This window comes from Aulonocara stuartgranti (assembly GCF_965226115.1).
Source record: "Aulonocara stuartgranti genome assembly, chromosome: 3".
NCBI classification, from domain to species: domain Eukaryota; kingdom Metazoa; phylum Chordata; class Actinopteri; order Cichliformes; family Cichlidae; genus Aulonocara; species Aulonocara stuartgranti.
The window spans coordinates 37,546,997-37,574,012 of record NC_138941.1 but is presented as its reverse complement, the minus strand read 5'-3'; the positions used below and the strand labels follow the sequence as shown (position 1 = coordinate 37,574,012).

Below are 27,016 nucleotides of genomic sequence, written 5' to 3'. Positions count from 1 at the left end.
TAAAAACTCCTTATTATATTTATTATATTGTTTGATAAACAATCGCCCACAACAGCGAAGACGAGTGGCCCAGTTCGCACAAACAGAGTTCAAAACTGGTGTGGCGTGTCGATGGGGATAGCTGCTTAAAGTCAAGATGTGCCTTAAAAACAACAGCTAGCACTCTCCCACAGCCAGAAACTCTCGGGGCACTATTGCAGCCAGCCAGCAATAATTCAGAAAAATAGTTGGAATGATGGAATCCAAGTTTCAGTCAAACAAAGAAAATCCAGCGATGGGAAGAGAAAAATTCCTTCAAAATGAAGGTCTTATTTGCCACCGATCTGGCATTAATTAAACCAGAGGAAAACAAGAAATCCGGAATCTCAGCTTGATGAGGCAAACAGGTAGAGTGTTTTGTTGCAGTACACATCCCTGCTTACTGTCTTATTGTAGTTGGGTTCATAGACGGAGTAGATCCACACATTTCCTGAAAGACAAGAGCAAAAATAAAATGTTTAATATAGCAGTGAAGAGTTTCATGAGCAGTGTGCATTCATCTGATTCATAAACATAATGCTGACAACTTATCAGAAGTGGCAAAAGTAAAGACATTTCATACTTAAGTAAAGTGTTAGCTCGTATATTTTTGCGTTAAAAAAATACTAAAAGTTGAAGTACTAAAGTAACTTTTTTACTCAAGTATAAGTAAAAAAAGTACAGGCTCTGAAATATACTCAAAGTAGGAAAGTAAGTAGTAGCTCTTTGAAGGACAATTCTACTAATCATTTATATGCACAGGTAACAGGGCCTCCTGTTATATCATTATAATAATACAATAATGTTAATACATGAGAATACAATTGTTATTCAGTTCTAATTAAACGGCAAAAGAGGGGTGGGGGAGCACTAAGATCTGTTGTCGTGGCTCAAGGTGACGCAAATATTCACAACTGACAATAATTTCTGATCAGCTTCAGTAGATTTTCTTAGCGTGCAGCCTGTGATCAGCTGACCTGCTGCTCTTTGTAGATTTACACAACTGAATTTAACAAGATGTCAGCAGATGTTTCACAGTTTTTCCATTTCCTACACTACACTATACTGTATGTTGTTTTTATACTAGACAGCATAAGGTTGGTAAAAAAAAAAAGTTGATTTCAATCAATAAATCTAAGTGTCATCAGCTTAACTGCAAATTAATCTCTGCTACACTTAATGTAATCTAACACTGTTCACCACAGCCACTGAGGCAAAAACAGAACACATGTTAAAGTCATCAGGAGCGTCTGCTCATGTGAGGTCAGTGTGGCACCAGTTCTTACCTACAACCACACATGGAGGTTTAGGTCTGCGGATGTGCCGAATCGTGTCAGTGTCAGTGTCAGGCATCGTCTCCAATGATAACTTTAAAAGGAAAAGACACAGAAGCTCCAGCTCTGTTCACAACAATCACAACACTGCACACAGAAAGCTGTCAGGCGGGTGATATTTGAAAACAAGTGTTACAATTTTTTCATGATATATGAAATACCAACAAAGACATTGTAGTATAATTTTAGGTAAATTTCATGTTATTTTTTTTAACAACTACACTAGTGTAAACATGAACAGTCGCAGTAAATCTGACCAGATAACCAAGCAAACTTTAAACTGAGCCATTTTCACTGGGAAGACGTTTTGAGATGAGTTAGTCGTAAATAATGTTAAAAATGTCGTAAAGGTGATGCTGTACCTTCCTGAGTCCCTCTTCCTCCAACCTTGTCTATGAAAATTAGAAGAACATCTGGGGATTAAGAAGAGTTCACGTCATTTAAATACTGGTCTTAACTTTGGAATTCAGTGACTTTTTTTTCCTGATTTCTCTTCTCGTTTTTAATCCTGTGCTCATTTGTATTTTCTCAGCAAAGATATAATTGACTTCCTATTTCATTTTGACTTCTGCTTATGCATGAACATTTTTACTTGCTCCTGATGCAGGTTCTCTATATTATATTTAATAATTTTCAGTAGGAGTGAAAAAGGGATCGAATTAATCAAATCAAAACAATCTGACTGAACCCAGATGTGAAGGCGTAAATGCAACATTCAGACTGTTGGAGGTCAAATCAAGTTTACCTGAGGAAATTTAAAGTCAAAGCGTCAAAGCGCTAAGTCTGCTGTTCACTAGTGGGGAGACGAGAGAGTGACAGGCGGATTGTGGTAGCTGCAGTAGTGATACGGTCGCTGTACAGGTCCTTTATGTTAAAGAGAGCTGAGTAAAGGAGCAAAGCTGTCAATTTACTGGTCGACCTACAACCTCACCTGTGGTCATAAGTTTTGGGCAGTTACTAAAAGAATTAAAGCGGTGGAAATGATCTTTGTCTGAAGGATGGATATCCTCTTACTTAGAGACAGAGGAATAATTTCAGTAATTTTGGAGGGGCTCAAAGTAGAGCCACTGCTGCTCCACATTGAAAGGAGCCATCAGTTCAGGATTTGTAGAAATCCAGAGTCAAGAAACAATCAGGCAACATCACTGCAGACCCAGAACCAGCACTCTGGTCACAACCTGTTCCAACTCGTCCTTCCTGGCAGGCGCTGCAGAGCACTGTACAACAAAACCAGCAGACATCTGTTTCTTTCCACAGGCTGTCACTCTAATAAAAGGCTTGGGACACTCGCATATTGAAACATGCACCACAGCATCAGAGCATGCTGCATATGCTGTTTTGTTCTGTTATACTGTATACATTTAAACAAAACAAATTTTGCACCTGAGGCAGCCGCTGGTCTGATGTCAGGTGAACTGAACTTCAGGTAAGAAGTTAAGACCTGCAGTCTATCTGGGTCAGATATAAACCAAGTTTAGGTGCAGTTTATTTTCGTTGTGCTGACTTTTTACAGTCAGTTACAATAACTCGTACTGCGTACTAGCTAGCATGACGGTGTTTACACACTGCTGAGTGGGTGCTATGATGTTACTGATAGTGAATTTTATTTTATTCCTAAGCTTAGTTATTAGAGTTGCCAAACATCCCATAAAAAACGGTATTCAGAGAAAATATTACGCGTTTTGTATTGTTCCAAAAAGGAACAGTTTGTCCCGGACTTTAGCTACAGTGAAAAAGACACAAAGCTGGAGTTATTCCGCGTCTTTACGCTGCAGCTGCCTCTTCTTCTCTCATTCTCTCCCCCTCCCTCTCCTGTTGCTACTTCAATCATGAAACTGATCAGTGATCAGCTGATCAGCTTTTCTGGCGCAAGTCCTGTCTCTTGTTTGTTTATCGTTTACTTTTTGCCAGAAGGAAGAAACCAGCGGAGGTCGCGTTAAACAACAGCGGCACGTTTAAGCTTTATCAGATGTTTGTTTAAAGTATTAACAAATTCCTTTTACAAGGAGTGTTTAATAAGTACCAAAGCATTTGCATTATATACAGTTTATTTTTATGAGTATCAAGTTTTATTGTGAAGAGTTCATGAATGTAAGAGGAAGTGAGTGTGGTTGTGATCGATAGCTGGACTGAGAGAAGTACAAGTGTATGAACTGGACTATGTGTTCAACAGTCTGTGTCGATGCCACATTTTGCAAACTAACTGTGAGAAGCTGGGCACATTTCTGCAACAAATCCACCGTGTAGGTGTTCGCTTTTGTTTTAGGAGAAGTCTGCTGGTCGCTCTGCTTTCCTTCACATGTAACTGTTTCTGTACAGAAAACATGTCCTCCACCCTCTGGAAACATGGGACTCTTTCTGCAATGATCCAGTAAAATAACTGGTCAAAGGTTTTATTTACAATAGAAAATGTTTTCCATTTCATTAAAGGTAAAGCAATTCAGTTATAACATCAACATAATTACAGTATAATATACAGTAGAATTACTTTCCAAATTTAATATTTGAACTCACAGCCAGCTTAATATTTATTCTTACTCAGTTTGAAGCTCCATTTTAGGGACTTGGAAGCAAAAACACTGGGAAATTTCTGTTTGTGAAAATTCTGCTTCTGCATTTCTCTATAATGAATCTCTAAGCTATAAGTTTCTTGAATAGCTTTAACAAAACACTGACCACATACATAGTGAACATTTGTGCACTCTGCTTAAATATCAGGGCTGTATCAGAGAACCAAACATGTTAAATGAAGGAAGTAAAAAGAACAGAAATCATTAAAACCACCAGAGTGCCACAACAAATGGTATACTGAAAAATAATGAGCTACATTTCTTATTGTGACAAGTCGAAGGTTGGCTCTTGTTGGGGACTGCAGCAATCTGCTTGCATCCAAAGGAAACACAAGGTTTTTGGTCCAGCACGGTTTCATCTAGCAACTGCCCCCAACCTCTCGCAACCAACTGCCTGGAGGTTTCCAGGGGTCATCAACAAGTCTCTAGACCTTTTGCTTCTCAAGTCTCAGTCAAAAGATTTAGAGACTTCTTGTTAATTCTGCTGTGTTCAATTTTGCGTTTGCATCTAAAAATAAAAAATAAAAAATTCATTGGAGTCTTTCTCAATTTATGTTATTTCAGTGTTTTGTAGTTTTCTTACTGTCCTTTTGAACTTGCTGGTTGATGGTGGAACAGTGTTTATGAAAGAAGAAAATCAAATTAGACCTGACTCCATCATTATAAGATCACATGGGCCTTTGCTATGCAGTGTTTGTTGTTGTTATTACAAATGGTAGGACAGTCCCTATTACATTTTACATGATGTAGTCTAATATAAATTGTATATATAGTGTAAGAGTGTAAGAGCACAATTAAATAGTTAAATTCTCATGATGCACATTCAGGGTCACAGGAGGACTGGAGCCTATCCCAGCTGTCATAGGGCGAGAGGCAGGACGCACAACAATATATTTCATAATAAAAATGTAAAAAAAAAAGGATTCTTCCCACCTCTAAAATACCTGGAAATTACCAACTACTTAAATTTCTTTTATTTAATTTAATTTCTAGTATAATTACTTTTTCCTCCAAAGCCTTGAATTATTCTTCCCCTGATCTGCTGTTTCTAATGCTAAGTTTTTGTTGGTAAATATATTTCAACTTTAAGTTCAAGCGAAATACACAGGAATTTGGTCAAATACAATACAGTAGTAATTACCTGGTATCAACAGTGGTTATACATAAGTAACATTACATGGATGTATTTAAAAACAGCACAGAAACTGGTAATAATGTAGAAACAAACATTTTTCTACAAGGCAAAACCAATTAAGAAGCATATAGTAATAGTTTTGTTGCAATATGATAACCTGAATTTTTAAAAGTGCATACATTAGACTATACGGTGAACCATAGGATCCTAGTGTGGTAATGCTGGACGAGTATTTGAGCCTCGTCATCGCCTTCAGGCTCTTGTCGTTTACAACACCAAAAAGTGATGAACAGCAGCCCCAACAGGCCGTAGGTCAGGTTGGTGCTCCAAAATGCAAACAGGTAGAAAGTCTTGTTGCAGTAGATAATGCCTGTGGTTACGCTCTTATTGAAGTTGGGTTTCACATCCGAGTACATGAACACATTAACTGTAAAAATATTTAAAATACTGCTGTAGTGCATTGTTAAAAACAACAACAGTAATTCATTCATTGAAGATCAATATAAACTAAAAACCTGTTGTTTTTTTTATTACTATTCAGAGTATAACTTGCCTGTACTTTTTCTCTTTTACTTAAGTAAAGAAATTATATGAGTACTTCAACATTTACTGGAGCTTTTCAAAACACAGGTATCTGTACTTCTACATAATTAAAAATGTCTGTACCAGTAGGGACACTGACGCTCCCCAAATGAAAAAATTTACTAAGAATCAGCCACAAAAGATGAGAAGGGAAAAATTAAAAACCAAAAATGAAACCAATTATTTTGAGAAAAACTATAACACCAAACCAGATTAAAACTGATTAGCAACGCCCCATTCTGCTTAACTAACCAGATCAGAGCTGCTTATTTCCAGAAGCTTAATCGACTTGATGCTACACTCTGATTAAAAAGTGTTTCTTTTTGAGCAGCGTTTATGACAGGAAAAACAGAAAAAACAACTCATGATTTAAGCAATTTCAACAGCAGCTCTGCGTTTTCTTTTGTTTTGTTTTTGGTCACCATGTAATTTGATTTTTCTCAGTTGTTGCTTATTCCATCTTTCAATATTTCTTAAAACAGGTGTGTGCTGCTGTTAGAACATTTTTAAAGCTTACCACCAAGGTAAAAGAAACAGACGACGAGGAGGGGCACAGAGCAACAGCCTATGTTGCACCACTTGCACCGCCCTCGGTGCAGCAGGTACAGCAACTGCTTTCTTGGTGTAATTGGAAACTGCTGCATTCTTTTCGCTGTGCACATGCTCAGTGCCAGAAATACAGATATGAATCCATAATTGTAGATGCATATGGGGATGTAGAACTCTCCTTTGCATTCATCAGTTGCTAAAGCTGTGGTGTACGGGGATAAAACAGAAACAAATGTCAAAATAAAATTCTGATGAATTTAAACTGATCATTACAATAACAGTGACTGTCACTTACCAGCTATCACTTGAGCAATGAACAGGATGCAGGAAATCACCAGGATACACCCTGAAGAAGAGCAGATACAGTGAGTCCCATATAGCACTACGCACCGTCTGCACATGTGTGGAAGAATTTCCACATCAGCCTCTCACCTAATATTGTTGTTCGAGGTTCGGAGGTGCATCGTGGTCGATCACTCTCCGGCATTATTACTAGTTTTATATCTGTCCTAAAAAGACACAAAGGAAACGATCAGCTATTTGTGCTGTTTTTCCATCTGTTAAATGGCAAATAAAAACATCTAGACTGAAAAAAGACACTGAATTTTACTTTTTTTTAAATTCTTTTTATAGTGTAAGTCTACCAGAAGGATGTGTAACTAGTTTTGAATCAAACCTATAACAAAACAAAGAAAGCCACAAGATATTCTCCACTTTATATTTCTGTTATTCTGTTAAGTGATAAATGAAAAGGTACCATGATATAACACTTGAATAAAATTACAATATATGATTTAAAATGAAGGAAAAAACTGATAATGGAAAAGCATGTTACCTACTTTTTACTGATTGTCTTTTGCAGTGTACAGAAGAATTTAAGTCACAAATAAAGAGAAAAGAGAAAATTATTAATGCTAACTGCTAAATTCTTAGAGATTAACCAAAACAGTTCAACAAAAAGACAATTCTACAAGAAATCCACTTTAGAAAGCTTGTAAACCTCATGCATATGTCAAAATAGTTAGCAAATTAAAGTGTGAAAGTGTTATGTAGGCTGTTGCAGACCAACCTGTTTGTGTGTCTGGCAGGACTTCCTAGAAAAGGACTGTTGCAGGAACATGGCCACATATAACATGGGCATGTCAGCATGTTGTTTCAACTTCCTTTTACAGCGTCTTTCACTTTGTTTTTTTGTTTAAGTTTTCTTTTTTCATCCAGCCATTTACTGAGGTGATTTTGTATTGTAATCACTTGTTTGTATGTCAGCAACATTACATAAAAACTACAAAATCTTTGTATTTGTTTTTCTTTTCCTAAGGAGCTCTTTTGCATTCACAGACAAGAGGAAAAGACATAACTGACAATGTGTCTGTCACAGCAAAACCTCATGAGAGGAACACTTCCTCTCATTTGTCCTAACCCACTAAGACCTCGCTACATAAACATCTTTATGTCGTATTTCTCCACAGGACGAGGTTTGCCTGCTTTTCTAAAATACATTCCCTGTTTCCATTCCCACAGTGACATTTTTACAATTGATTGTTGAGTGCGAAAAATACTATGACAGTGTCATTCTTCCAACAGGTGCCCAGGATTAGAAAAGATGGTGTCAGATACGGACAGGAATTTTTAAAAAATAATTTTTTATTCATGTTAATTTTAGGACAGCATGCATTTTGTAACATTAACATAGACTTAATGCATTCAATGACAACAAATAATTCAGCACTGTATTAAAGTCTTCAGCCATGCCTCATTTCTTTTTCCAAGCAGTCAGAATTTGTTGTAATTTGCTAATGCTGTCTTGAGCTCTCTTTCGATATCGGCTTCTTTTTCATTTATTTTCATTCCTTTTACATTTAGAGATGATTTTGTTTTGTTTATTGAGCTACTTAACACTGGCCTGTGAGTCATTCAAGCTTGAAAAATGCTGCGTCGTGTCTACACCAGACTGATTACTTTTTTCGTTTCGTTACCAGCGTTTAAAGCTTGGAAGTACTGACATTACTATGAGTTTGAGTCTGCAAAAATTTACAAAAACATTAGTGTCCGCTGTACACTCTGCATGGGAAGAAAACTTCTTTCTACAGCGAAAAATTAAACTTTAAATCTGAGCAAGCACCTAGCAAGCCAAAACGGGAATGTGAAATTCACAGAGAAACATCCAGATCCCCCCACTGACATGGCCCCTGCGGCACCGGGCAAACCTCCACCAGCCCCCACTCCTGCTAAACAGGTGAACAACAGGACTTAGTGCTGCTGAATCTTTGATTTCATTTTTTTTTACTGTGTTTTACTTCCATCTATTTGAAAGTGTAAGTGTAAACACAAATAAATATTTTATTTTATATTCTGCAATATGCAGAAAATAGGTTTAAATGTTAAAGATTGTTGCATATAATTTAATTTTTGCTTGATGCATTGTGCATGAAGTTAAAAGATTAAAACTCATGAAACAAATTTTAAAAAGAGACTTTTTTCCATTTGATTCAGTTTTATATGATGGATTATACAGAAAAAATAGAATTGGGCTGAAAGGTCTATTGCTTTATTACGCATTTAGGTTGTGTATTATATTTTTAAAAGGTAATTTATTAATAAAGTAACAAATTACTTTTGAAAAAACATAATAGGTAAAGTAACGGGATTGCTTTTTTGGAGAAGTAATCAGTAATTAATAACTAATTGCTATTTTCAACTAACTTGACCAACACTGGTCTACACATAACAATAAACTCGACAGAGAACAATCTTTATGCACTTTTGTTTTACTAGGAGCCAGCCACACAAACACATGAATGATTTCAATTTTTTTAAGATGAATCTAATAAAAATACCAAGGACACAACAGTTTGACAGATATAAAATGGTATTTTTGCACCAATGACATGTGTTACTTATGATTAATAATCATTACATTTAAGACTGTGCATTCTCTGACTGTTGAGATTGATCAAAAAATATATTTTCTAAAGGTATTTTTGCATCAACAAGGGGGATACAATCATCTTGACAGAAAAAAAGAACAAAGGGCAGCTTTGAATGTCCTTGAAGAAGCCTGGAGAACTATTCCTGAAGACTACTTAAAGAAATGTCAAGAAAACTGCTGGAGAGAGCTCAGCCCATGTTGAAGAATAAAGGTGATCATATCAAATATTGACCTTCAAGCTCGTTAGGACTATAAAAACTTTTTTGCTTTGGATACTGTCTGTTTCCTTGTATGTTTGTACATTTTAATAAATGCCTTCACCTATTTCTGATCTTCCTGGAGAAATGTGAAGGCATATAAATGGCTGAAGACTCAAGATGCCTAGTACAGTACACTTTACACTGACATTTTTATGTACATGTATTACTTATGATTAATGATCATTTCACTCAAAACTCCGGGCTTTCTCTGATTTTGTTACTGGATCAAAAAATATATTCTCTAAGTGTTTCTATGATGTTTCCTCAGTATTCAGCCTCACACATTTGGTATTTCTGCGCTCACAAGCTTATAAAATTGACCTATTAGAGAATCAATGGGATGAAAAAAAGGATATTATTCATATCTAAGGATGTCATTACGTAACAGAGTACTGCTGCAAAAGTATTTAAAAAGAGTACCCCCCAAGTTTAATTACTTAGAATATAAATTTTTGCATTTCTCTGATAAAAGATCAAACATGTACATTGCTCATTAGAACATTTGATTATATCTACATAAGACAAACAGGAAAACTGCCTTTAAATGCACCATTTGCCCGCATTTACCTTACAGTGTATGTTTATCTTTTTAATTAAGTTTGCTTCGTCTCTATTTATTACCGCACAAGTGTTTGAGTCTCATTATCACTATCGGCCTCTCGTTGTCTACAACAGCAACACGATAAAAAGAGCAGTGCTAACAGCATGTAGGTCACGTTGGTGAGCCAAAATGCACACAGGTAGAAAGCCTTGTTGCAGTAGAGATCAGGCTGCGCTGTAGTCTTGTCGTAGTTGGGTTCATAAATGGAGTAGATGACAATACTACCTGTAAAAATAAATAAATAAAGATTCATTGTCTCAGATAATAAATTTAGTGTTGCAGACCTGCACGTCCTCTTCATAAATACAGAACTGGATTTAAGCTTTTTTTTTTTTTCAAAATTGCTGAAATACATTTATTTAAAAAAAAAAAAACAACTCAAAAGAAAAGCATAAAAGACCTTTAAAGTCAAGACTTTTTTGGGGGGGGGGGGGGGGGGGCGCATCTGTGCTAACAGTCACATCTGTGTGCCTGAGATGACCCTTTTAAGGGTATCCCAAATCTCATACATACACGGTGGGCCATTTTTATGGATACACCGTAATAAAATGGGAATGGTTGGTGATATTAAAGTCCTGTTTGTGGCACATTAGTATACGTGAGGAGGTAAACTCCTCAAGATGGGTGGTGACCATGGTGGCCATATAGAAGTCGGCCATCTTGGATACAACTTTTGTTTTTCCAATAGGAAGAGGGCCATGTGACACATCAAACTTATTGGTAATGTCACAAGAAAAACAATGGTGTGCTTGGTTTCAACGTAACTTTATTCTTTCATGAGTTATTTACAAGTTTCTCTTTGTTGAAATTGAAATTGTGGTGATATCTGGTGAACGCAGTAACCGGGTCATTGCAGCAGATATCAATGCAAGACACCCTACGAGACCACCCATCTCCATGCTACAGTCAGCAAACTGCTTGCTAAGTTTCATGAAAATCGTTCAGTGTTAGATTTGCCAAAATGTGGACGCAAGAAAACTGTCACTAATGAAGAAACATCAGCGGCTGTCCTAGCTTCATTCAGCAAGAGCCCACAGCGTAGCACTCGCCGCATGTCACTGGAGAGTGGCATTAGTTGAACATCCCTTCGGCGGATATTAGCTACTCACGAATGGCACCCTTACAAACTCCAGCTACTGCAGCATCTCAACGAGGATGACCCAGATCGGCGCACAGAATTTGCAGAATGGGCACCACCACATTATGGGTGCCAGGTCCGAGCATTCCTAGATGAACAGTTTCCTGGAAAGTGGATTGGTCGTCGTGGGCCAGTTGAATGGCCCCCAAGGTCTCCCGATCGGACCCCCTTAGACTTTTATCTTTGGGGTCATCTGAAGGCAATTGTCTATGGTGTGAAGATACGAGATGTGCAGCACCTGAAACTACGGATACTGGATGCCTGTGCTGGCATTTCTCCTGCAGTGTTGCTATCAGTGTGTGAAGAGTGGGAGAAGAGGGTTGCATTGACAATCCAACACAATGGGCAGCACATTGAACACATTTTATAAGTGGTGAGAAACTTGTAAATAACTCATGAAAGAATAAAGTTATGTTGAAACCAAGCACACCACTGTTTTTCTTGTGACATTACCAATAAGTTTGATGTGTCACATGGCCCTCTTCCTATTGGAAAAACAAAAGTTGTATCCAAGATGGCCGACTTCTAAATGGCCACCATGGTCACCACCCATCTTGAGGAGTTCGCCCCCTCACATATACTAATGTGCCACAAACAGGACTTTAATATCACCAACCATTCCCATGTTATTACGGTGTATCCATATAAATGGCCCACCCTGTACAATTGAAAAAAAAATGCATTAGAATCTGTAGTTTATGTTGTTTATGTTTTCTCTAAACTCATGGGGGAAATCAATAAAACATGTTAAATTTGGGGGGTTTTGGAGTAAGAAACCATCTTGTTCTCACTCCAGCCAAGACTGTGAGCTAATAATTTGCAAAAATTGACACTTTTTTTTTAAAGCTTACCAGCAATTAACCAGCAACAGAAGAAGATGGTGGTTACAGACCAACAGACACTGTTGCACCAGTTACACCATAAGCTCAGTGCCAAGAAGACCGGTATGATCCCATACAGGGACATGTAGAGGGAGATAAAAGGCTGTCTGGGACATTGAAACACACCTGAACCTGTGGGGTGCAAAGATAAAGATTTGATTTTTTTCAAACATTGTCTGGCTCATAAAAATAAATTCACATAAATTCAATCTCCGAATGGGAATATGAGCATCTCTTGCTTACCAATCGCCCCTTGGCCAATGAATATTAAGTAAAAAAGAAACAAAATAAGCCCTGAAGGAGGCAAATACAGCATGTTTTCAGTCCCAAATCAGTATCCACCAACTTTAAATGTCTGCAAAAACTTAACACATCACTCTCTCACCTATTGTTATGCATCTCAGTCCACAGATGAATTGTGGTCTCTGACTCCCCTGCATTGTAACTAGTTTTGAATCTAACCTATAAAGACACAAAGTGAGCCACAAGATAGCCTCCTAATGTTTCCATTCCTGTTATTCTGATTAGGTTATAAATGAAAATGATTTACAAAGAAAAATAAGAAAATGTAAAGGTAGAAAGTTATTTACTTTTTACTTACTCTTTAGAGTGCAAGGCTATCAGAAAATTTTTTAATCATAGATATTAGTTTGTAAAAGAGAAATTATGAATGCTTTCTTACCGGATAACAAAAGCAGCTCAACAAACAGATGTTTCTACAAGAAATTAGCATGTTAAAAAACAACTTCATGTGTATTTCAAAATAGTTACAAATTAAAATCCATTATGTGAAAGCATTAAGCAGATAGTTGCAGACCTACCTGTTTGTGTGTCTGTCTGGACTTCTTTAAGCATAGAGAACATGGCCACATGTAACATGGGCATGTGAGCACGTTTCAACTTCCTTTTACAGCGTCTTTCACTAGTGCTTGCTCTCAATCTTCCCTTTCCACTAATGTTATTTGGGTGAGGAGTACAGTGATTCACTGGGATAATTATATTTTTACTCATGTGTATGTCAGCAACATTACATAAAAACTAAAAGGTTAAATTAATAACAAGAAGGGAAAAAAAACATTGTTTTATTGTTCATTTGTTTGTCTTTTTGTGTCAGAAATATGAAGCGTACAGCGTTTTCAGACTATATATCTGAATTTTCTTGTAGTATTACTTGAGGAATTCAGGTTTTGGACTTCAAACAGCTCTTTGTATGGTTCATATTGAGCTACCAGTGTTAAGTAGCTCAATTTGTATGGTCCCTGAATCGCCTCTGTTACTTAAATGATCAGATTAGTAGCCAAGAAGTTTAACTGACTTGATGCTATGCTCTTCCTTTATTTTTTATCAGTATACTTTGATTAAGAAAGTTTAATTTGAAGATGATGAGTTGAATCAGTGCTCAGTGTTAGATACCAAATATGTAGAGGACATCTAAACTGCCATAGAGGGGGTTTTTTCTCGTCCAGCTTGGCTTCCTTTTTAAGAAGCCAGTGGTTTGAGGATGAGGATCCTTCCCCAACACTACGTCTCATCCTCCTCTGCTGGTCCCCAGTTCCTCTGTCTCAGCCACTGGCCTCCCAGCGGGCCTCCAGATTTCCTCCATCTGCATTGCTAAGGCCCCGGCAAGCTTACTTCACCACCAGACCTGCACACTCAGTTCAGTCTTGCCCCATAGACAGACAAACTCTTGGTATCAACTCTGAATCAGTATAGATACTTTGCAAACAGGCTGTGTGGGTTTTCATCCCAGATCATGGTAGTCTGAGAAGCTTGGACAGAAAGTTTAAGTTTCACAAAAAGAAGTCCAGTCACTTTCTTTCAAAGCTCCCTATACATTTCAAGCAGACCAAACTTCTAGGATAAAATTACTTTGAGAAGTGAATTTACGAGCACTTCCCCTTATTTGGTCTAAACCACTGAGTCTTCCCTGTCTGAGGTTTTTTTCACTGGTTTTGAGGCAGCACGAGATTTGTCTGCTTTTCCAAAATACTTTCCCTGTTTTCAGTTTCCATATTGACACATTTTTTGGTTCAGTTAAAAAAATATTATGCCAATTAATTAAATTGACAAAGAATAAAGAAGCTACAGCACTGTACTAAACTATGAAATAAAAAATAGGACGATTACATGAATTTTTGTTTTTTATTTAATTTATTTTTTCAGATAAACAAAAAGTTAATAGCTGGGATATTCCCAAATTAAGAAGCTCACATATGGATTTCATTAAGCTATGATTTATATCACACAACATTTTTGTTTACATTCAGAAAACTTTAAACGAAAGGAGGGAAAGTTCCGATTATTTATTCTCAACAACAAAATGCCGGCACTGTATTCGCAATAATCCTCTGAAATCACTGAGAACATGGTCAAAGAAGTCAAACATAAAAAGTAGTTTCCTCTTAATGTAACATAACCGTTTAATGAACATTTTGACTGAAGACTTCTTGCTTTGTCTGCATGACTTCATCAAATTAATATTCTCTATATGTTGTTTTCTAGTTTCTGACAGTTCAGCCTGACATACTCATACTTTTGGGAAACTCCAGGAGCTCTAAGTTTGTAACAACTTAAACAATAATGGAAAAACACAGCAACCACCAAGCCTGACAAACAATAAAAATAATATTTATAATACCCGATGATGTTTGAGAATCATTTGAGGAGATTAAATGTAAAAACATTAATTGCTAAACCTCACTGTGATATTTCTCTAAAAGATCAACAGATCAAACGCATGTTCCTGTAATATGTTTGCTAAAAGTACATAAGACACAAATCCATTGAACTTGAGTGGAACAACAGAATTCATTGTTTTGAATGGGTGAGTGAACACTTTTGACAATATACCGTACATGGAACACGCATGGAAAAACACTCGCTACAGTTTTTCTCCATCACTTCGGCACAAAGGAAAGTCATTCTCAGCACTCTTTATGCACTTCTGAGTTTCATAACACAGAGTCACTAAAACAAATAAAACCTTTTTCAAATATGTCAAAACATGAAGAGTCAGTGAATCACTTCAACTCTGTGATGAATGAATAAAAACTTTTTACTATTTCTGTACTTGTAAGTGTGTGTAGAAACAATCAGATTAGGCATTAAGCTATCATGTGTGGGGGAAATGTATTACAAATTTGAGAAGTGCATTAAGAGTAGTGAAAATAACATTTCTGGTTTGATTTTGCACCAAAGTGATCAGTAAAAATCATAATACCACCAAACATGCCATCTTTATTCTTTTCTTTTTATCTCCGCAGCAGAGCCTCATTATCATCAGCCGGTTTTTCCTTACAGCAGCAACAAATGTAAACGAGTGCAGCAAACAGCACGTAGGTCAGGATGGTGCTCCAAAATGCAAACAGGTAGAGCGATTTGTTGCAGTACGAATCAGTTTTTGTTGTGTTCTTGTTGTAGTTTGGTTCATAAATGGAGAAGATCGCGATCACATTACCTGTAGAAATAAAGTAAAAAAGATCTCAGATAGTAATGTTTGGTTAGGCTAAAAAATAGTGAAATGAAGCTGAAAAAGTTGTATTGTCATAACTTAACAAAAATCATTTCATTCAGTAAATCAGAACATAAACTAATTTCCAAATGAGATGTTTTAGCTCAGGACCAAGTCTTTATAGATTATGTATCTATTTAAAGCTGCATAAAAAATTACAGCTTTAAACAGATACATAATCTTTAAACAGATACCAAGGACAAAGTATCACCAGAACTGACTACACTGCCTGATACACTCATTATTTGTTACATTGCTCTGTTTTTTCTCAATAACTGTATTTCTAATCTACTTAGTTTTACATTTATGCTGTAATGGATAAAGACGAGTTCCCCAACATCATCACTAATCAAACACAATAAGAATGCATTTTGTTTGATAAAGTGTATTAATTATTTCTTTGGCTTTTTTTAATGAATGCTGAGGAAAATAACACACCATGAAAAGCATAACATGTGTCACGGTTTTTCTTGATTGTCTTATTGCAATTCTCAAAGGAGAAAGGTCATGATAAGCACTCTTAATGGTGTTCTTAAATCAGTATTGCATTTCCACACCTACATGAGCCTTTCGCATTGTTTTTATACACACTTTTACTGTAATTATGGATGATTTGCTACTAAAGATATTTATTACTGTGTTGATGCACTTCTTACTCGTTGTCAAAAACTGACTCAAGTGCAGATTCGGAGTAAAGGGCAAAGGTTTCTTTACAAACAAAAAACACCACAAGCGAGAGACAAGGAAAAAACAATAACTAATACATGTAGCCTCACTGAGCCAGCCGGGTAGACACAGGGACCATGACACTTGTATGTGATGACTCATCAAAACAGTTTGTGTTGGATGTTTGCCCAGCTTGTTGGCATCTTGCACCTTGGATTATCTCTGGACAGCCTGCACCTGGGGTTCTGGATTGTGTGTTTCTTTTGGTTTTTTTTTTATATCAGTCACTCCTTCTATCTGTTGCTTGTATGGTTGTAGGTGGCTGCCTCTCCATGATGGTTCTTCTCCTTGCTTTTCTCCTTTCTGCTGTATGAGGTGTTCACTAAATGTGCACGGTCAGGAGCTTCCTTTTTCTGCTGGGCCTGCCGGCCTCTGTCTCTTCCTATAGCCCACTTATTATCCCAGCAGGGTACCTGATCACTGGGGTATGTGTCGATTGCCCGGATCTTGTTCTTCCGGTTCAGCTGACTCCTCAGGGCTTGCCTGACCCTCTGCAGGTGGTTGTAGTTTTCCTAGCGGCCTCTTCATGGTTCATGGTTCTTCATGGTTTTTATGATGAAGTCTTTCACATTCTCATTGTTTCTCCACATACTTCACTACTATTTGGTTACTATGTTAACGCACTTCTCAGTTTAAGATGCTGCGGAAAGCTGATTGGTTTATTTGAATTACTGTAATGAGCAGTAGAGCAGGTGTACCTAATAAAGTTGGTTGGCGCTGTGTTCTCAGATTGTTTATTTTTCCTTTGTTTTTTTTATGCAAATAGTTTAATTTGACTCTATTTTGCTTTTCTTCATTTTATTTATTTAGTAAAAAATTTTTGTTTTGTTTTTTTTAAATCCTTCACATTTAATTTTTGTTTCTGAAAATTATTTATTCTGCATTAGCTATATTCATGTTTTGACAAATGTGAAAAAGGTTTTGATTGTTTTAGTATATTATATACAGGTGAGTCTGTCTAATGAAAAATGCCTTTTAGAGAACTGCTTTGAGAGTGAAGAGAACGACTTCCCCTGTAAGAAAAACTGACCAAACCAAAGAGCAAACCATCAAACAGTGTCATCTGCTTTCAGTTTCACGAGTCAGTTCTTATTTCCCTGCTAATGTTTCCAGACTGATAGTAAAAAGATGAAGTGTGCTGGTGTGAAAAGCTGGCACAGCATGTTACATGCCACAACAGATAGTTTCCATAAGCTCCCATCAAATTATATACAGAAACATTATTTTACACACATTTACACCATCTGAGATAGTTATTCTTTAAACTTTTGTGGTGTTTCATCTCTGAACAAACGGGTACATTTCAAACAGGCCAAACTTTAACTTTCTCCCTCATTTTCTCTGTTTTCAGTTCCACTGTCTTTTTAAATTGTTTAAAAATGTATTGAGCAATTTCCTTTGGTTTTTCAGGGGGGAAAATCACACTAATGAGTGTATGATTAGGGGTGGGTTTTGATAATCGATTTATCCATTAACCAGCCCATGGTGTTTAATATTAGCTTCTGTAAATTGCAGAATAAGAACATGAGTGTGCATCATAAACTGCCAGCGCAGACAGAAGGTCATCAGAAAATAACTTGTTCCCTTTTGCGTCTTTTCTACAATCCATTGAAGTTAATGATTTGATCTACATTTGCTAACATATAATACCAAGAATAATTTTTAAATAATAGAATTAATTAAATCTTGAAAATCATTTTTTTAACCCTGGCTTTTCATTCGAGTTCCGCTTAAGTACCATCAGATTTTTTTATGTTGTTTATGTTGTCACGATATAATGTATTTGCGTCTAGGGGTGGGTTTTTATAATCGATTTATCAATTAAAATCTATTCTGGCTTGGATAACGTGGAATCGATTTTTTTGATTTTAATTTATTTTGCCCAAAACGCCAGAATCTCAGGTTAAACCTCACAAAATTTCGACAACCACCAAACATTTAAAACAGTAAATGAGAGCAGCTTCTGCACAAAGACGTAAACACAAAGCGCAGACCCGCGGATCAGAATCAGTGAGATGTCGCCTTTCTCACCCGACCGCCTGGACACGGTCGGGGCTGAAAGCCGACAGCTCGCAGATTCTGATGTGTCAGCGGGTCCGCGCTTTGTGTTTACGCCCTTTTTGCGCTGATTCTAAAGCTGTTAGTTTGATCTCTCTCCAAACATTATTGACCGAACCAGCAGCAAAAGAAGATCCAAACTAAGCTTCACATAAACATCGTCATGAATTCCCTCTGACTTTTGCTGTTTTGTTTCCACCACGATAAAATCACACTTCATGCACAGCTCTCTCTTTCTCAGTATACTTCAAGAACAGTTTCCAGTCTAAAAATCTGTTTTCTGCATTATTCGCTTGCTTGTTACCACATGTCTACCATTGTTTACAGCGCTGTCGGCCGATGTTTTTTTTTCCTTTTACTTACTTCCGAAAATAAACCCTCATTTCTGCCGTTCAATAGGCTTCTAAACAAATGTAAACTTTTTAAAATTATGCAAAATGCAAAACGCTTAGCTGTGTCTGTAATAAAACCGCTGTAACTTCAGAGGTAATGTTCATATGTTGATTAATGGTTTTCTTTTGTTTTTGATGTACTGCAGAATATTTTTGTAAAATCCCAGGCCAGGAAAATCACCTTCATGTTTTTCTCTGTTTTATCTTCAGCTACTTTGACACAAAGGCCTCTGCTGTGATGCTCACACCTTTGATAAAGTCTCGAAAGTGTCAGCTTCCTTTTTATAGATACAAAAATATGTAAATGTACTGATCTGAATTATAATATTTCTGACTGTCTGAGGCAAAATTTCCCAGATTCAAATTGAATCGAATCGAATCGATTCGGGACCTTGTGAATCGGAATTGAATCGATTCTAGAAATCAGTGACGATACCCAGCCCTATGTATGATCTGTATGCATAAAATATGAAATATGAAAACTGAAGAAGATACAATAAGGCTAATAAAACAACGTTATGTTATTCTTATTTTCTTTTATTTACAAGTAAATAAAACATAACTCACACATGGATATCATTAACATACATAAAAATTACAGCATATATACTTTTCAAAGGAAAGAGGGCTAGATAAATTGGGGGTGGGGGGGGGGTGACTAGACATAAATCATTAGTTGGTAATTACATGGTAATTGCAAACGTTTCAGGTTTCAAGTTTTAGTATTGTGAGGTCTTTATGATACAGAGCACTTTAGCTGTTTTTACTATTGTTGTGAATTGGCTGTATATAAGTTAAAGTAAGTGAATTATGATTTCGATTCAGTCATGTTTAGGTTGCTCTTGAAAATAGAGACCTCATGTCTCAATGAGATTTACCTCTGAAAAAAATTAACTATAAACATTGCATTATTTTGGTTATCCCCAAGCAGCGTTTGAGCCTCACTGTCATCACTTTCTATCAGAAAATAAACAGCTAAAGAATATGAGAAAAAAAGAACAGCTAACAGGACGAAGGCCAGGTTGGTGGTCCAAAATGCAAACAGGTAGAGAGTCTTGTCGCAGTAATGATCGGGATCTTTAGTGTTCTTGTTGTAGTCAGGTTGATAAACGGAGTAGATGCGAATGGTACCTGGGGAAATATAAAGGAATCAGTTAAGAAAGCTTGATCATGATTGGCTACCGTCATGGTCTTTGTGCAGGAGGCAGGAAAAGAAGACACAAATGCGCGCACACAGGGTACGACAAGACGATGAGCAGGGAAAGACGCAGACACTAAATACAAGTGGTGAACAAGAGGAAACAGCTGGGAGACACGGCTGACATGTCTTTTTTGAGGTGGGCAAAACAGGACATTACGCACCCCGACGGGAGACTGTCAAAATAAAACAGGAAGCAGAGAAGCAGATTTGACACAGCGACGTGTATACGACAGGTTTAGGGAGGCACAAAAACAGACCATGGAGCACAGAGACAAGAGTGACAAGGAAGAAACGGAACAGAGGGAGCATGGAATCAATTATTCAATTATTTATTTCTATTTAGTTTCAAAGCTCTTCTTCTTAAAAGCTGCACCAGTGAATTTCAGCCACTTGAAAGCAGCAGAAAACAACACATCACAGTTTGTGAATTGTGACTCTTCTTTTGTATTAGCATTCATTGCAGCCTGAAGCCTGACCTTCAGTCATATTAATCTCATGAAGATTATTTGCATCTACAATAACTTTATTATTTAAAACTGTGATCATGTAAAAGGAAATAAGAGTGATGGGAACTTCTTACACTTCAAGCAAGCACAAAGCAGCAATAGGGATATTTCACCAATAATCACCAATAATTTTACTCTTGTGAAAAATCTCTGGGTTTTCGTGTTGTTATTTTTTTTATGCTATGCAGACTATGTGTAATATTTCTCAGTACTGCACTGTTAAGAAACTGTATAATTTATAACGCTTACCCATGATGAACCACATAAAGACAATGGCGATGGATGCAGACCAAAGGATGATACCACACCACCTCTTAGACCACAACCAGAACACGGCTATGAATCCATAACCAGACAGATAGACGGGGATGAAGGGGTCGATTCGACAATCATCAATGTGCACCAATCCTGCAAACCACAAGTATGAAAATAAAGACGGTCAAATGGTTATTACATCATTTTGGTTATTTCATTTTTTTAAACATTGTTTTCATAAAATACATTTAAAAGGAATGCAATCTGAATATGGAGCGTCTGTCACTTACCAGTGATCGCCTGAAGAAAAAACATGATGTGGTAAACCAGCAAGGTGCAAGCTGAAGGAAGGCAGACACAAAGTGATTTCAGTCACAAATGACTCCAAGCCCCACCCGCAGATGTGTGCAAAAACATTTTAAATCATTCTCTCACCTATTGTTTGACGTATCCAGGTGAAATAAGGTCTTTCACTCTCTGGCATTATGACTAGTTATAAATGGACCTACAAAGACACAAACAAGGCTGTGAGATATGCTCAAGCTGTCTATATGTCCGGTAAAAGAAACAATAAGTCTAGAATAAGTATGACAAATTATAAACAGTTATTCGTTAGTCTGTGAAAATGAAATGATACTGAAAATACAGCATGTCGAAAATCTGAATAACAAATGGATATAAATGTATATCAAATAGTTATCAAATAAACCTTAAATGTATTAAGTGATTGGATTAAGGCCTACCTGTTTGCACGACTGACAGGTCTTTGTCTTTGAAGAGAACGGTTTCATGAGAACTTGGCAATATATAGTGCTGTCAGATTGAAAGTGTTGCTGTCTACACTTCCTTTTACAGTGACTTTCACTTTAATACTTGTTCTTCAGCCATATTCCTTAAAGAACAACACCCCCAACTGTTTTTGGTGTTGTTGGCTCTGTGCAGCAAATGTCAAACAGTTCAAAATTCCAGGATAATTCCTCCTACTTTAGGTACATTTTCATTTTATCGTGAGTATGAATGAAAACTGCATGAAATCTGTCTTTTTTTTCTGAATTACAGTTACTGTTTTAGAAATTTTAAAAAATGGATAAGTGACGAGCAGACATCAGCGAAGATACACAGATACCATGACAGAGACTAAGGCAAAGTTTTGAGTCATTGTGATAGTGTGCGTCAGCATCCGCATCACTGGGAACACAAGACTGAAACCAGTGGCAATCGCTACAACGCTCGCCCTGACAGAGGTGGAGTTTGGATGGTAATACCTGCCTGCAGTCCTGACCTCAAACCCACTGAACACTTGGATCAGCTTTGGTGTGCTGTTTGTGCCAGAGCGACTAACACAACCACACTGGCTGACTTACAAAGAAGGAGACGCCAACAGTAGAAACAATAGGTTTGTATACCAAACTCTACTTTTTAGGATACCAACCGTCTGTACTAATAAATCAGCTGGTGTCAAACTTTGGTACCAGAACACGTCTGGATTAGAGGAAGAACAAGAGTTTCAGAGGAGTGAGCAGCGATCTTCGGATGTGTTGAAGACCAACAAACAAAGATGGCAAGACAACGGTGGTGAGCTGCAAGTTGTCTCATGCGTGTTTAAACTTTTCATAACTTGACAAAGCTCTCAGAAATAACCATGGCAACACATAAAACCTGATAAAGCACCCGGTCAATCAGAAAATATATCTAAAACCTGAAGAGTGTACAGTAGTTGAGCCTGAAATCCAAATTCACTGACAGAGCTGCAGCTAGCATCAGCAATGGAGGATGATGATGAAAAGCAAGACATCCACATCTTCTTCAGGTCATCAGGCACTAACTGAGCATTTTTACACTGGGTACACTCAGATTTCTTATTGGCATGTTACAGTAAATAAACCTTATGTGACATGGCCCATCTGTTGAGAAGTTTTTATTCATTTTGCCAAACAAAATTTGAAATTTTTGACACAAGTTTGAAGTTATTATTCAAAATTGCTGTGAAGGAATTTATTATTCCTTCGCAGCAACATCTTTCATTGGCAGATGTGATATTTCCCACAGGTGAGCTCTTTGAGAGATCACGAAAAGTTTTTTTTAATGTATTAAACTAAAGAAATTAAGCCAACTTTTTGACTTTCAAATATTGGGATCTGCTACCCAAAGAAGTAAGCACCATCAGAGCTTAACGGCTATTAACCAGCTACCCTCACATCACATCTGGTGAAGGTGCTGGAGTGGCTAAACCACCCAAGACTCCAGGTAAAAACATCTCTGATGCTCTGCAGGACAAATCTGTCAGTGGATGATGCAATCATCTGCTTGTTACTAGAGTTATTGATCACCTTTGATTCCTCAAATACGTTTAACTAGATTCAGATGCTGCTACTGAGAGGAGGACAACAGGAAGTGTCAGTAAACACGTGCACCATCTCATGGATTACTGACTATCTGACAAACTGGACACAGTGTGTGAGGCTGGGCAGAGCACTCGCTGATTTGGTGATGTGCAGTAAGAGCCGTGATCCTTAAACATGTGCAGCAAAGTGATGTTGATTTTCCATCAGTCAGCTGTGGTGAGCACAGCGTACTTTACTGTGGTCTGCTGGGGGATCAGCACTGGAGCTGGATAAACTGATCAGGAAGGAGTAATAATGTTTAATTTTATTCTTATCAGTAGTAGTAGTAATGCTATCATCCTTTCAAGTACAGTAACAACAGCCACGATGAAGGCTGGTGTGATAAATAAAACAAAACAAAATAAATTAAAATAAAATAAAATAAATGCTTAATATCAAAAATGAAGCATTAAGGGCTGTGTGATTTGAGGCATTAGGGGGACATCTAGTGGTCTTTGAATGTTATTGCAGTCAGTTCTTTGCTGGACTTGGAAGAAGTGGCGCAAATGACTTGAAGAAAAATGTGCTGTCTAGAAGTCAGATTTGAGTTCTTTTTGTTCTGCACATTTATTTATTTATTTGTTTATTTTTATTTCTTTTTATTGTAGGTGTTGCTATGATCGCACGTAAATATACCCCAAAAACTGGTGGATAGAGTCCTATATGTGACATCGCTGTAACCAGTGTTTCTAAGAGGAATCTGCAATCAGCCACTCCTTTAGCTAAATCCTAACTTTGTCATCGAGAGGATTATTTTCTATTTCTCAGTTACTTGTTCATTTAGTCTGTTCATTTAGCAACAGAAAATATTGCACCAGTTCTTCAAACAGCTCAGTACAGAGAAGACGATTATGAGACCACAGAGGAACATATAGATGGGGATGAATGGCGCCTCGGACAGTTATTAATGTGCACAAATCCGACAAACACGAAAATGAGGAGTGTCAAGTTGCTGTTCCACAGTTCATTATTTCATTATGTTATTTCAATTTTCAAGTTTTATTTCCAACACATTAAATGAATGTAGATAAATTCATTCTGATTATAGTGCCTCTCTCACTTACCAACTATCCCCTGAACAATAAACATGATGAAGAATACCATGGAGATCAAATCTGACGGACAGCAGACACGATATGGTTTCATTCACAAATGACACCATGCAGCAGCAGCAGATGTGTGCAAAACTGTTCAAAATCACTTTCTTACTTATTGGTTGAGGTATGCAAGTGTGTTGAGGTCTATCACTCTCTGGCATCATGACGAGCTAGTAATGAAGCCTACAGAGACACAAAGGAAGCTGTGAGACGAGCTCAGGTTGTCTGTATATGTCAGGTAAATCAAAGATAAGAGTGTCAGAAGGATGACAAATCAGAAAATGCGAAGTGTGTGAAAGTATTACTTAACATACAAATCAAGCTTAAAATAATACAACAGCATACAAGGACATAAATGTCTTTACTTTCATATTCTCACATGAAAGGAACCTGTTAACACATCAGCCAATGATGAACGTGTCATATTACGACATGACGTAAGATAACTTTTTAAATCGTTATTCAATATAAACCACCATCCACAGTATTCATTGCTTTTTGTTTATTCACCATAGGGTAAAGGCAAAACAAAAAAGCACGAGCAACAGGGACAGAAGAGCGAGAAGCCTAAAAGGATGTAGTTCAGGTTCATGGTCCAGAAGGCAAACAGGTAGAGTGTTTTGTCGCAGTACATATGCGGGCTCGCTGTCTTATTGTAGTTGGGCTCATAGACGGAGTAGATCCACACGTTTCCTGAAAGACAGAGCAAAAATAAAATGTTTAATATAGAAGTGAAGAGTTTCATGACTATTATTTATTTTCTTTCTCCAGTGCACTTGTGTGATTCATTAACATAACGCTGATGAATGTTTGTTATTATGGTACACCTACCATATCTGTTTCTCTCACATGCTTTATTGGTTTTTTGGTGCTGCCCATACCAAGAACTTTCATACATGAAATCAATGGGTTCCACATTATTTTATTTACCTCTGTTCACCAGCAGAGTGAATTTAAAATCAAACAATCAAGATTTGACTGAAGTGCAGACAGTGTTAGTTTATTTAACAATGCAGCAACACACATAAATAGTGTGGTCTGGAGGAGGTAACCAAGGCAACCAGTGGAAGTAACATATGAGCAGTAAGATCAGGAAGTAATTGGGTGCGAATGTCTGAAGGTTTTACCTACATGCTGAGTCTTACATTTGCTTTCTGGGAAGCAAACAAACAAAACAAAACTGCTTTCTTCCATTTTTCAGCTTACCAGCAATGAACCAGCAGAAGACGAAGAGTGAAACGAGGCAGCTCCAGGCGCTCCTGCAGTTGCGGAGACACTGAAGGATGGAGAACAGCAAGGTCACCACTCCAACCACCAGCAGGTAGATGGGAATAAAGGGCTCCCTGGGACAGTCATGGAGGTTCAATGCTCCTTTTAGGACACAGAAAAATACCGAACTGTATACATTTATGAAAATGTCTACATCTGTCTAACAGTGAGTGCACCTGTGCTTACCCATGATGAGCTGAGCAATGTGCATGACAAACAAAATCACCTGGAAACATCCTGAGACAAAAACAGAACACATATTAAAGTCATCTGTCTGATGATGGTCCTGCTGAGGTCAGCGTGGCACCAGTTCTTACCTACGACCACAAATGGAGGTCTACGTCTGTAGACGTATGTCAGTGTGTACGTGTCAAGCATCGTCTCCAATGAAAACTTCAAAAGATAAAGACACAGAAGTTCAGCTTTGTTCACGACTATCACAAGACTCAAGTGACTCAAGAATCACAGAAGCAGTAAATCTAACCAGGTGACCAAGCAAACTTTAAACAAAAAGTTGAAATTTCTTCGCTATTAAACAGCAGACATTACGCTTTCTTGTGGAGGTCATTTTTGAAAAACAAAAACAAAAACAGTAGCCGACAGCACTGTACATAACTTGTGCGTAATAAGCCAACGAATAATGCAGAAAACAGATTTGAGACAGAAAACTGTTCTTGAAGTATACTGAGAGAGAGAGCAGCTGTGCCAGATGTGCTTTTGGTGGAAGCAAAACAGCAAAAGTAAGAGGGAATTCGTGACGATGTTTATCAAATGTGAAGCATAGTTTGGATCTTTTTTTGCTGCTGGTTCAGTCAGTTTTGGTTGGAGATCGAAAAAAAACCTGCAGCATCAGAATCTAGCGCAAAAAAAGTGACGTAAACACAAAGACCGGATCTGTGCTTTCGACTTTCAGCGTGTCCGTGTACGTGCCGTTAGGTCAGAAAACCGACATCTCGCTGATTCTGACGTTTTTATGTCGAATCCGTTAACCTGCTCTCATTTACCGTTTTAGCTGTTTGGTGGTTGTTGAAATAGTTTTGTGAGCTTTAACCTGAGATTCTGGCGTTTCTGTCAAAAATACGTTTATACTTAAAAGTCGATTCAGGATTTAATGAATCGATATTGCGTTAATCACGCTACTCACCTCCCTCTATCCGCCGCACTTTCAAATGTAGACAAGAAGAGCTACAGAAATATCTGGACCACGGCCAATCAGAGAAGTCCCGCCCCTGACTATCTCTGATTGGTTTAGACCATGATATGGGCATAATGTGTGTTTGTTGTTGTTGATTACATGGAGACTATCAGAGTGCGGAGACTTTTGTTTTTTTGTTTTTGCCGAATGGGGCCATTCGATTTTTGATTTTTTGATTTTATTTTATTTTTTATTTTATTTTTTGCACTGTTGAGAAATTGGTCGAACTCTAGAGCCCCGCCTTTTCACTCAAATGATGCTGCTGCTCAACCCATTTGTTGGTTGGGCAGCAGAGTTGAGTGCGATGTTTGTGCCCATGAAAAACTTACCAAATCTTCTCTGCCAATGCCGAACAGTTTCTTTTGCTCCTGTTTTGCAATTCTGATTGGCTACCTGTTTTGTGCCATGTTTGACTGATCTGAAGA

The 27,016-nt window shown here is 37.4% G+C and overlaps 3 protein-coding genes and 1 long non-coding RNA gene across 5 annotated transcripts; all 4 read right to left on the bottom strand.

Annotated features, from left to right (window-relative positions):
• Positions 1-2,773: 2,773 nt before the first annotated feature.
• LOC309703325 (uncharacterized protein) lies at positions 2,774-7,409 on the bottom strand. The gene is made up of 6 exons (XM_082528115.1): positions 7,258-7,409; positions 7,028-7,041; positions 6,621-6,697; positions 6,484-6,534; positions 6,157-6,390; positions 2,774-5,484 (listed from the first exon to the last, which is right to left on the bottom strand). The coding sequence occupies exons 1-6, from the start codon at positions 7,327-7,329 to the stop codon at positions 5,243-5,245; spliced, it is 690 nt and encodes a 229-aa protein (XP_082384241.1). The 5' UTR covers positions 7,330-7,409; the 3' UTR covers positions 2,774-5,242.
• A 1,478-nt stretch (positions 7,410-8,887) lies between these two features.
• Positions 8,888-12,874, bottom strand: LOC309703768. Its single transcript, XR_014276026.1, has 6 exons — positions 12,819-12,874; positions 12,680-12,713; positions 12,383-12,459; positions 12,241-12,291; positions 11,968-12,129; positions 8,888-10,203 (listed from the first exon to the last, which is right to left on the bottom strand). It is a non-coding gene; the product is annotated as an uncharacterized lncRNA (long non-coding RNA).
• Positions 12,875-19,297: 6,423 nt separating this feature from the next.
• LOC309703775 (transmembrane protein 272-like) lies at positions 19,298-21,489 on the bottom strand. The gene is made up of 5 exons (XM_082528666.1): positions 21,390-21,489; positions 21,082-21,151; positions 20,937-20,987; positions 20,641-20,799; positions 19,298-19,815 (listed from the first exon to the last, which is right to left on the bottom strand). Exons 2-5 carry the CDS (start codon positions 21,128-21,130, stop codon positions 19,559-19,561), a joined length of 516 nt encoding a protein of 171 aa, XP_082384792.1. The 5' UTR covers positions 21,131-21,151; positions 21,390-21,489; the 3' UTR covers positions 19,298-19,558.
• Positions 21,490-24,206: 2,717 nt separating this feature from the next.
• LOC309703336 (transmembrane protein 272-like) lies at positions 24,207-26,609 on the bottom strand. 2 transcript variants are annotated; one of them, XM_082528120.1, is made up of 6 exons: positions 26,541-26,609; positions 25,714-25,789; positions 25,583-25,633; positions 25,334-25,498; positions 24,638-24,820; positions 24,207-24,310 (listed from the first exon to the last, which is right to left on the bottom strand). In XM_082528120.1, exons 2-6 carry the CDS (start codon positions 25,772-25,774, stop codon positions 24,288-24,290), a joined length of 483 nt encoding a protein of 160 aa, XP_082384246.1. In that variant the 5' UTR covers positions 25,775-25,789; positions 26,541-26,609; the 3' UTR covers positions 24,207-24,287. The 2 variants fall into 2 exon arrangements, with proteins under 2 accessions (XP_082384246.1, XP_082384247.1); XM_082528121.1 differs by having other exon boundaries at positions 25,334-25,470; positions 26,541-26,554.
• Between the last annotated feature and the right edge of the window lie 407 nt (positions 26,610-27,016).

Excerpts from the sequence above, each read along its gene's own strand:
- LOC309703336 (XM_082528120.1), bottom strand. The coding sequence starts at position 25,774 with ATGCTTGACACGTACACACTGACATACGTCTACAGACGTAGACCTCCA. Across the intron at positions 25,634-25,713 it reads ACCTCCATTTGTGGTCGTAG|GATGTTTCCAGGTGATTTTG; the intron begins GTAAGAACTGGT and ends TTTTTGTCTCAG. Across the intron at positions 24,311-24,637 it reads TGTTTTGCCTTTACCCTATG|GCTTCATTACTAGCTCGTCA; the intron begins GTGAATAAACAA and ends GTGTCTCTGTAG.
- LOC309703325 (XM_082528115.1), bottom strand. The coding sequence starts at position 7,329 with ATGCCCATGTTATATGTGGCCATGTTCCTGCAACAGTCCTTTTCTAGG. Across the intron at positions 6,535-6,620 it reads ACCTCGAACAACAATATTAG|GGTGTATCCTGGTGATTTCC; the intron begins GTGAGAGGCTGA and ends GCTCTTCTTCAG. Across the intron at positions 6,391-6,483 it reads CATTGCTCAAGTGATAGCTG|CTTTAGCAACTGATGAATGC; the intron begins GTAAGTGACAGT and ends CGTACACCACAG.
- LOC309703775 (XM_082528666.1), bottom strand. The coding sequence starts at position 21,130 with ATGCCAGAGAGTGAAAGACCTTATTTCACCTGGATACGTCAAACAATA. Across the intron at positions 20,800-20,936 it reads TTTTCTTCAGGCGATCACTG|GATTGGTGCACATTGATGAT; the intron begins GTAAGTGACAGA and ends TGTGGTTTGCAG. Across the intron at positions 19,816-20,640 it reads CTTTATGTGGTTCATCATGG|GTACCATTCGCATCTACTCC; the intron begins GTAAGCGTTATA and ends ATATTTCCCCAG.